At 41.9% G+C, this 10,300-nt stretch overlaps 1 protein-coding gene across 2 annotated transcripts in view; it reads left to right on the top strand.

The window, feature by feature from the left end:
• The first annotated feature begins 224 nt into the window (after window positions 1-224).
• The window catches only part of RBL1 (RB transcriptional corepressor like 1), a 66,888-nt gene continuing 56,812 nt past the window's right edge, over window positions 225-10,300 (top strand). For both annotated transcript variants that reach the window (XM_072631505.1, XM_072631504.1), the window contains exons 1-2: window positions 225-2,935; window positions 6,574-6,707. In XM_072631505.1, coding sequence (XP_072487606.1) covers window positions 2,291-2,935; window positions 6,574-6,707 — 779 coding nt within the window. In that variant the 5' untranslated portion in view covers window positions 225-2,290. The remainder of the gene's footprint in view (window positions 2,936-6,573; window positions 6,708-10,300) is intronic.

Genomic DNA, 10,300 nt, shown 5'->3' with positions numbered 1-10,300 from the left:
ATTTCCTGTTACGTTTGGGATCTTTGGTTGGAATGCTTCCTTTGTAATTGGTTCATTTTTATGAACCACATTATCTTGTAGTTGCAGTCTAGATGAAATGAAAACATGAGAGATACCTACATGAAAATTGCAAAGAATTTCCCTACTCCAATTAGTCTCTTCTTAAATGGATACCATGATCCTTCTAGTTGACAGGTCTAGCAGTGCATCCTTTGATTTTCTTTTGTTTTTCAGTTCCTTTTCTTTTTTATTCTCTGCCATAGAGTGTTGTCTTTGTTGAGTTGTTTCAATGGTGTTTAACTCTCATAAGTTTAACCCCCATAAGGGGTTTTCTTGGTAAAGATATGGGAGTGGTTTGCCATTTCCTTCTCTGGCTCATTTTACAGATGAGGAAACCTGAGGTAAATGATCTTAAGTAACTTGCCCAGGGTCACCCAGCTAGTGTTTGAGACCAGACATGAACTTATAAGGATGCATCTTCCCGATTCTAAGCCCGTGCTCTATCCACTTTACCACTAGCTGCATGCTATGGAGCAGGGAAGATCAAATTGCTTTTCAATTAGGGACAGTGATTTGAAAGTAGCTGCTAAGAGTTGGTCAAATATTTCCTCTTCACCTTCTACGTGATTTTTCCTGGGTCCACCTTCACTATATCGTGGGTAAAAATAATCAGCCTTTAAAGCATCGCTGTCTCATTTTAAACAACTCCTTTAAGATAAAGTCTGAGATAAGGGGAAAGATCTGACCTGGAATCAGAGGTCCTGTTTTCACATCCTAACTCTATGGCTTACAAACTTTTTGATGTCCTCAGTTCTGAGTTTGAGGCCTCAGTTCTCATCTGTAAATTGAAGGAGTTGGTCCCTAAATCTTATGGTTCTTGATTTGGAGGTAGCCAAGTGGTCTTGGAGCACTGGACTTGGATTGATCTGAACTTGAAGCCTGCTTCAGATACTAGCTGAGTGACTGTGGGCAAGTCACTTAACCTCTCTTGTTCTCATTTTCTTCATTTGCTTGTGAAAGGCCTCCAAAACCCCACCTCTTCCTGCCTGTCCAGTCCTCTTACACCTTATCCCCCCATACATACTCTATGACTCCTGAGCATTTTAACTGCCTGTCTCCCATTCCTGAAATGCTCTCCTTCCTCTTTTAGTTTTGCCTCTCGGCTTCCCGAGTTTCTTTCTGGTCTCAGTTAAAATCCCACCTTTTTCAAGAATTTTTCCCTAATCCTCCTTAATCTTAGGACCTTCTCTTTGAGATCATCAATTTACCCTGCATATATTATATTCATACATGGCTGTTGTGTTTTCTGCTCCCCTCCCCAGGTGAACTTCTTGAGACCAGGTACTACTATGTCTTTCTTCGTGTCCTCAGTGCTTAGCAGTGCCCAGAACAAAGGAGGTGCTTAATAAATGCTAGTTAACTGACTCCATACCATGGGAATGATAATAGCACCTAACTCAAATGAGTTAACATACAGATAGGTGCCACACCGTTACATATATTTATGTATATACACACATAATATCCACATATACCTATAAAATGAGATAAGGTTTTGCAAACCTTAAAAAGCGATATGTAAATGCTACCTATTATTCAGCGACTCGTCATTGGCTGCAGATCCTTTGGATTTCAAAATAAGAATAATGATTATATAGAATAGAATGTAAAGTTTGAAAATTTAAAACGAGGAGTTTCATCAGTGTTGTTTTGTTTTTGTTTTTAACAAAGAAAATGAAATCTGGACCGACCTAAAGAAGCTGGAGGGCGGATTTTGGTTCAGTAAAGAGTGTTCATTTAGGGCTTCCAACTCTCGAACGGTCCCCTCTGGGAGATGGCGAGGTCTCTGCGCCTGGCAGGCTCCACTTGGAGGTCAGAGGTGGGGGTGGACCCCGCAGAGCGAACTCCTGCTCAGGTAACAAAACAAAAACAAAGCAAACCCCTCCCCACCCCCGGGCTTCCAACGTCCTCCTGTGCTTCATTTTCCCTTGTCTCCCATCCTCGGACGAAGACAGTGGAGGACTGCAGTTCTTCACCTGAAATTCGCATTATTTTCCCGTTCTGAGAAGGGGGTCCGTGACACACAAGAGGATCAGCGTCCCGGCCGAGGCATCGTCGCCCCGGGGCGCACGGATGAAGCTGCCTGGAAGGCCTGGAGGACGGGCTGATGCGCTGGGAGGGCGAGGGGGCTCCCTACACACTTTTAGTTTAATCTACGTTATTCGTATGTTCTCCATCACTTTCTCAACTCAACCAAACCCGTTTGCCGTCCTCGACGTAAGCGCCCACAATGGGCTCTGGAGCTATCGTTAGCACCCCTGGAGAAGGATCTCGGCAGGGGGGGCCCAGGCGGGTGGGAGAAACTCAGCCCACGAGGTCCGGTTCAGGGGGCTCCAGCAGCCCGGACATGCCGGTCCTCCTCCCCCTCCCGTCCGCCACGACAGGATGCGGACTACAATTCCCGACAGGCCCTGGAGCAGAAGCTCAGTTTGAACTTTTTGGACAGACCAGCGGCTACCTCCCAGGCCGAAACCCTCTTCCCAGCAGTGTTCGGACGGAGGCAGGAGGGGTCCGGGAGGTGAGCCGGCCCCCGAGAGAAGGGACTCGAAGGGCGGGGCTGTCACGCAGCTCCGCAAGGCCCCGCCCCTTTCCGGGACAGAGTTTTCGCGCGCTTTGGCGCGGGGGATTGTGGGGGAGCCGTGGCCACCGGGAGTGTGAGGCGGACGCGGGCGGCGTAGGCGCCGAGCGCCGGCCGCCGAAGCCCGGGGCCACGGGCGGGATGTTTCAGGACGAGCTGCGCAGCCTGGGGGCGGCCGGGGCTGGGGCCGCCCGGGAGGCGCTGCAGGCCCTGTGTCAGGAGCTGAACCTAGACGAGGGCAGCGCGGCCGAAGCCCTGGGCGACTTCATGGCCATCCGCAGCACCTACAGTCTGGAGGTGAGAGCCAGGGCGCGAGGCCGGGGAGGAGGCGCCTGCGCCCCCCGCCCCCACCCCTCCCGGGCCCGCGGGCCCCCGCTCGCTGCTCCTGGCCCCGCTGGAACCACTCGGGCTGGAGAGTCGAAGTCCACCGCTGTCACCGCCCTGGGGCTCCGGATCTGCCCGGGCGGAGGGAGGGGGGCAGAGGGGCAACGTCTCCCCCTCCCGCCTCCGACTGACAGCCCTTTAAATGCTGCAGTCCGGGCTTCTGGGCCCGCCCAGCCCCGCCCGCTTTTCTCCCAAACCTTTATTGTGCTGTCAGCCCTTCCAGAGTGACTTTGCCCTCCTCCTGGCTCCTCCTTGCCCTGGACCCCCCACCTCCCCACTCGGAGCCCCTCACCCCGCTTCCTTCTAAACTCGGCTAAAGTCCCACCTGCTGCAAGAAAGCTTTCCTAGGCTTTCCTCTGAGACCACCCTAGTTTATCCTGTATCTGTCCTATTTGTACACAGTTGTTAGCAGGTTGTCTTTCCCCTGCCCCCCCAACTCCTTGAGACGGGTGTGGGAGGGGGAGAGAGGCGGGGTGGGGGGGAGAGCTGGGTTTTGTTTTTCTTTATGTCCTCATCACTTAGCACATTGCCGGGCAAACTGTAGGTGCTTAATATTAGTAGTAGTAGTATGCTTTCGAATCAGTTGATCTCAAGTTTCAGCTAGTGAGTGTCAGCGGTGGGATTCGAACCTAGGTCTTCCTGGCTCTTAAGCCTAGCGCTCCATCCACTCTGCCAGGAGGCTCTTTTTTCCAAGGCTGTAATCCTCAGTTCTCCAGAAGCAACGGGACCAGAGTAGAATACCGTGGAATTCATTCTTACCTCCCTCCCTCAGAGCACTATGTTTATAACTTATGGCATTAGTATTCTTGGTTACCACATCACACTGTAAAAGGAGAGGTTTGACCAAATGACCTGAGGTTTCTTTCAGCTCTGAGTTTCTGTGATTTTATGAAATACTTTTAGGGGCGGACTAGTGAACACCGTCTTTGTAAAAAGCAAGAGTGAGTTATTGGAAACTGTGTTTCAGTTTGTTGTGGACTTTAAGTCCTGTGGTCTTCCTTTATTGAGTGCTTGCTTGTATGTGATACTGTACATGCTATTCCTGTTCAGTCATATATTTGCTGACTGATCAAAGACCAAATTTAAAAAATTTGAAACCCAGAGAAATTTTATGTACATAAATAGATAATATGTTTCAGGACTGTACATTTAATTCAGGAAAAAAAAACATGCAAAGTCAATACAGATGAACATATGCAAGATATCATACAGAGAATGTCCCGTTTCAATGTTCTCTCTTTAGCTTAGAGGACAGGGCTAACTAGACAGTTATTGGATGATTTCCTGGTGTAACCTCTACCCATTGCTATTATGTGTAGAGGCCCAATTGGTGCTCTAAGCTCTAGCCAAGAATTTAAGGGAGATGTAAGCTTTTCACTCTTCTCTTAATTCTGAAGGAAAGGATGTCAGAAATAATTTCTCTGGGAACTAAGTACTCTGAATTCAGAGTGTCTAACAGTTTTCTGTAGAGGAGTTGAGTAAATGCTTGGGTTGGAAAGGAATCCAAGCCCTATGTTCTGAAAGAAGCATCAAACATTCAGGGAATTACTTTATACAACATGGTGGTATCATTTTTATAGACCATTTTCCATTTTTTGTACCCTTAAACTATCCCAGCCAGCTTCTACCCTCTCCCATATGTAGCTAGGGAACAAAGATTTATTAAGTGCCTGTGTGCCAGGCACTATGTTAAGTGCTTTTACAAATATCTCATTTGATCCTCATAACAACCCTGTGAGGTAGGTGCCATTTTATCCCCATTTTACATATGGAGAAACTGAGGCAAATAGAGGTTAAGTGATCCACCCAGAGTCACACAGCTAGTAAGTATCTCAGGCAGGATTTGAGCTCAGGTCCAGGACTCTATCTATTGTGCTACTTAGCTGTTCAGGCACCCATGCTGTGTTCTTTTCAGCAATCCACCTACCCTTATGTCTGTATATTATGCACAGTTTGGGGAGGATGTGCATGGCTGGTGGTACCAGTAGGGCAGTTGTGAAAATCTGAGATTGTGTTGTTGTTTGGTATATATGGGGAACAATAATAATATATCTTTAGATGAATGCTTCTTAAAAGTACATGGCTATGTTATGTCTTGGAGAGTTATGTTTCCATGTTCTTTAATCAGTCAGTCAATAAATGGTATTAATTGCCTACTTCAAAGTCATCAGAAACCAAGTGACTCAGATATCTTATTACCCACTCAGTGGTTCTATGAGCAACATGAACTCCTCCCACCTTTTCCCTGAACCCATCAAAATAATTCCTCTGCCAAACAGAAAAGACTGAGGGAATGTTTTCCTTGTGGTTCATGGCTTTTCTAGTTCTCATCTGTATCTTCATTTGTCTTATTTTTCCCAGAGTGTGTATTGGGGAAAGGAGGAAGGTGGGGAGAAAAAGGTTACCCAGAGCCTATACCCAGCCTGTCATCACTAGATTTTCTAGGTAAAGGTATCATTAAGGGGATATACTTTTGTTGTTGGTTTTTTCTTATTTTTTTATTTAAATTTTATTTTCACAACTTAAGAGAGGCAAACTACTTGCAATCTGCAACTTGTATTTGAGTAAATTCATTAAAATTTTGGCTGCATTGGTTTTGTTTGTACAAAACCTTTTTAATTTCATGTAATCACAATATCCATTTTACTTTCCTATGATCCTCTTTATGTCTGGTTTGATTATAAACTCTTACCATATTCATATATTTGGCAGGTACAATTTTCCATGCTCCCCTAATTTGCTTATGATGACTATATATGTATATACACACATACATACACAAACGTGTGTATATATGCCTATACATACATCATGTATTCATTTTGAGCTTATCTTGGTATATGGTGGGAGATATCAGTCTGTGCCAAACTGCTTTCCCTTTTTCCCAGCAGTCTTTGACAAATGGTGAGTTATTGCCCCCAAAAGCTTGGATCTTTGATTTTATCAAACATTAGATTACCATGGTTATTTATTGTTGTGTATTGTATACTTAATCCATTCTTTGATCAACCTCTCTACTTCTTTTCCAGTACCAGATTGTTTCGAAAATTACTGCTTACATAGTTTGAAATCTGGTTCTGCTGGGCCTCCTTCCTTCACTTTTTCTTGTTGATTCCCTTGATATTTTTGATCTCTTGTTCTTCCAGATTAATTTTGTATTATTTTTTCTAGATCTAAAAATGAATTCTTTGGTAGTTTGGTATGTCACTGAATAATTTAGGTAGCAATGCCATTTTTATTATATTGACTTGAGTACCCAAGAGAATTAATATTCTTCTAGTTGTTTAGATCCGTCTTTATTTGTGTGAAGTGTGTTGTAATTGTGTTCATAGAATTACTATGTTTGTCTTGTAGACTCCCAAGTATTTTATGTTATTTTAAATGGACTTTCTCATTCTGTCTCTTCCTACTGTGTTTTGTTGGTAATATATAGAAATGCTGATATTTGTGTGGGTTGAGATGTTTAATTTTTGTAAAACAATAGAATGGTGCCTTTGAAAATAGCATAGCTGCAAAAATATCTCTGTTACTGTTTGCCTCTTGCTTGACAGGGAGAAGTTGTACATTGGTTGGCATGTGCATTATATGTTGCTTGCCGTAAAAGCGTTATTCCTACAGTTGGAAAGGGCATCATGGAAGGAAATTGTGTATCACTGACCAGAATACTACGTTCAGCCAAACTGAGGTAAAACATTTTCCTTTAGATTCTTCATTTTGAAAAAAAGTGTTAATCTTACAATTGAATTTTTATTTTCTTTAAACTACCCGGTTCCAATCAAGACATGCTAACTTTGTTTCTGCTCCCAAATCTAGATGTTTTGTACTCTTTTGCCAGTGTTCACATCTTCTACTGTCCTCAAATTCCTGACCTCACTTTGCCCACAACCCTGTGGCCTAAGATTGTCTTAGCCTTAGGTTTAATGAACTTCAGCTTTGATCCCATTTCTTCCTGCCTTTTCCAGGACTTTGCTTAATCATTCATTCCCTTTCTTTCATGTATCGTCAACTTTTCCCTTCCTTGGTGCCTTCTCATTTAACTATGAATATGTTCAAGTCTTACCAATCCTTTGACCAAACTTCTTTTAACCCCTTGATCTCTATCATACTATCTCTTTCCTCCTCTTCCCTGCTAACTACTTGAAAAAACATAGTCTATAGCTGCTGGATTTTCTCACAACCTACTCTTCGATTTCTTGCAATCATTTATCTTCATCTTTCTGTTGAAAGAGCTCTCAAAGATTATTGGTAACCTCCCATTTTCTAAAACTAATGGCTTTCTGTATCTTCATTTTCTTTTACTTCTGTGCAAGATTTGACACTATTGTTTCTCTTTGATAATCTTCTCTTGGCTACCATGACATCACACACTCTTTTCCTAGTGGCTCCTTGATTTTTTGTTGGTTCCTCTTCCCTACTTTTCAGATAAGTATTCCCCAAGGTTCTGACCTCAGACCTCTTTTCTTATGTCTCTAAAGTCTCTGCCTCAGCAATGTCATCTACTCACATAGTATCAACTGTTGCATCTACTTAGTATCAGGGGATCATAGGTTTTTACCGGGAAAGTACCATATAGACTATCTAATCCAACCATCTAATTTTATATATGAGGAAAATGAGACCCAGAGAGGTTAAGTGATTTTCCCAGGGTAATGCAGCTAGTATGTATTAGAGTCAGGATTTGAACTCAGATCTTCCTGACTCCAAATTCAGCACTCTGTCCATTACTCCATGCTGCCTCTTGAATGGACAATTCACAAATCTGTATATGTGACTTTTATTTCTATTCTGAGTCCCAAACCCACATTTCCAACTGCCAACTAGACATTTCCAGCTATCTTATTGGTAACTCAAACCAAACATATCCAAAATTACACTTACTACCCTTTTCCAAAGCCTGATAAATACCTTTGGATTCTGTTAGTCATTCATGTAATCATGTTTGAAATCTTTGACTTTTCCTTTTTTTTCCATATCTAAGCAATTGTCAACTCCACTTCAGAAATCTCTCTTGAATTTATTCTTTCTCTATTCCCTCTACCACCAGGTCCAGATTTTTGCCTGCCTGGGCTATTGCAGTAGCTTAGCTCTTTTCCTTCCAATCCATACTTCATAGAGTTGCTGGACTATATTTTCTTATACTTAAATTTAATATCACTCCTGCTCAAAAGCCTTGGATTCAATTCAACATTTATTAAGCAGTTACTATATGCTAGGTATCTGAGATAAAAAGACAAAAAAGAAACCATCTCTGCTCTCAAGTAGTTTATGGCCTATTGAAAGATACATGTCCACAAATACAAAGATAATTTGAGGAGCAAAAGAATACTAACAGCTGTGAAGGGAGTAGGGCATTGATGAGCTCAGGCTTGAGAGGGCAGAGCAAAGGTGAGTTAATTTGAAGGAAGCAAAGGATTCTGGATGTGGGATAGTATATTCTAGGAGGGGAAAGGAGTGGCCTTTGTGAATGTAAAGAGGTGAAGATGAGGGGGTTGAGTTTGAGAACTGACTAACCATTAAGGCTTGACTGTATTGCTTACGTGAGGAGGTGTAGCATGGAATAAGGCTGGAAAGGTAAGTTATAGATGGCTTTACAAGCAAGACTTAAGGAGTTTCGTACTTTGTTGTAGAGATGATGTAATATAGTCAAACTTTTGCCTCAGATGATTCTCAGATGCCTCAGTGTGGAGGATGAATTGGAGAAGGGAGAGACTCCTTATTGCCTCCTAAATAAAACCCAAACCCCTGAGCCTAGTATTTAAGACCTTCCATAATCTGTTGTTACTTGAACTTTTGTTTTTTTGGTTTGGTCATAGTTGGTTTAGGGAGCTTCTGGTGTACAGCTCCCACTACCATTGCAGGCTGGTACTTGCTTTGCAATGAATAATCTTAGAGAGTTACTTGGGTCACAGAGAGGTGGGTTAAATGGTCTGTCTAGGGCCACACCACTGGCATGTGCCAGAGGTAGGATATAAAGCCAGGCCATCTGACCCTGAGCCACGTGTCTTACCAACCTTATCCTTACCATGTATTATCTTCTACAGACATTTTCCCACTTTTGTACTTCTGATCATGCTATTTTCTAGGTCTGAAAACTCTCATCTCTGTCGAAGTCCTACTTGTTCTTCATCACTCAATTCAAATATCACCTTTCCATGAAGCCTTTCCTGATTCCACGGCACCCAAATTATGCATGATTGTTCCTTCTTTCATCTATATTGTATTATAGTTATTTTGTATCTCTTATCCCGCTTCCTGTAAGCCACTATCAGAACAAGGAACCTCTCCTGCATAGGTCTTTGTATCTCTTCTAGCGCAGTGCTTTGTACCTTGTTGGCAGTGTATTAAAGCTTGTTGAGTAAATGACTGAACACATGGAATAATAGAAGACTACGACATAAATAATAGAAGAATAAGACATCAAGAAAAGAGAACAGTTCAGATTTGGAAAAAGTGCTATATAATTCCATTTATCCATTAGGAGGTTATCCAGGGGATTATTAATCAATTATTGAGTATCAACAGGGTCATTCTAACTTATTTTTGATCCCATGCCTTCCCTTGTGGCCTAGTTACCCTAGTTACATTGTTAGATTCATACATACTTATTGTCCCTGACTCTGGTATAGGAGAAAAAATAAACCTTATTAAAATCTTCTATTTAACCTCTGTTACCAATAACATTGAATTTTGTAGAGGCGAGGGAGTTAGAAGGAAGTATGTAATTTGGTGGTAGAGGGAGGGAAGCATGTTTTTTTCCCCAACACTGAAGAATAGAGCCCTTCCCTAGGCCTAGGTGTTTTCTTATTACAATGTCTTAACTGTTGGAGGAATTCCATACTTTTTTTCCCAGACACTTAAAAGAATGTGTTCAAATTTTAAAAATTTTCTGTGCCAATACTTTCTGCCATTATTACAAATGATAAAGATATGTAAATTTCCCTATGGAGGGAGAAAGTCTAAAGATATCATATGTAACTAAAGTTTTTTATTTGTATATGTGTGTGTATAAATATATACATATATATATATATATATATATATATATATATATATATATATATACACGCACAAACACACACACATGTATATTGAGCTATTCCCAAAATCTCTCTGAATGTATTAACAAAGGTTTTCCTTATTCAAATTTAGTCAGTCTGTCAGACCCAGAACCAGTAAAAACTTTTATAGATAATTTTCACTTTTAACAGTATACCTAAAAATATGTATACAATGAACATCAGTTAGCTACTTTATATGTACAAATTACTAACATTAAAA

This window comes from Notamacropus eugenii, chromosome 1, assembly GCF_028372415.1.
Source record: "Notamacropus eugenii isolate mMacEug1 chromosome 1, mMacEug1.pri_v2, whole genome shotgun sequence".
In the NCBI taxonomy this organism is placed as follows: domain Eukaryota; kingdom Metazoa; phylum Chordata; class Mammalia; order Diprotodontia; family Macropodidae; genus Notamacropus; species Notamacropus eugenii.
Note: the sequence above shows the minus strand (reverse complement) of the source record. Positions and strands in the feature narration are given on the sequence as shown.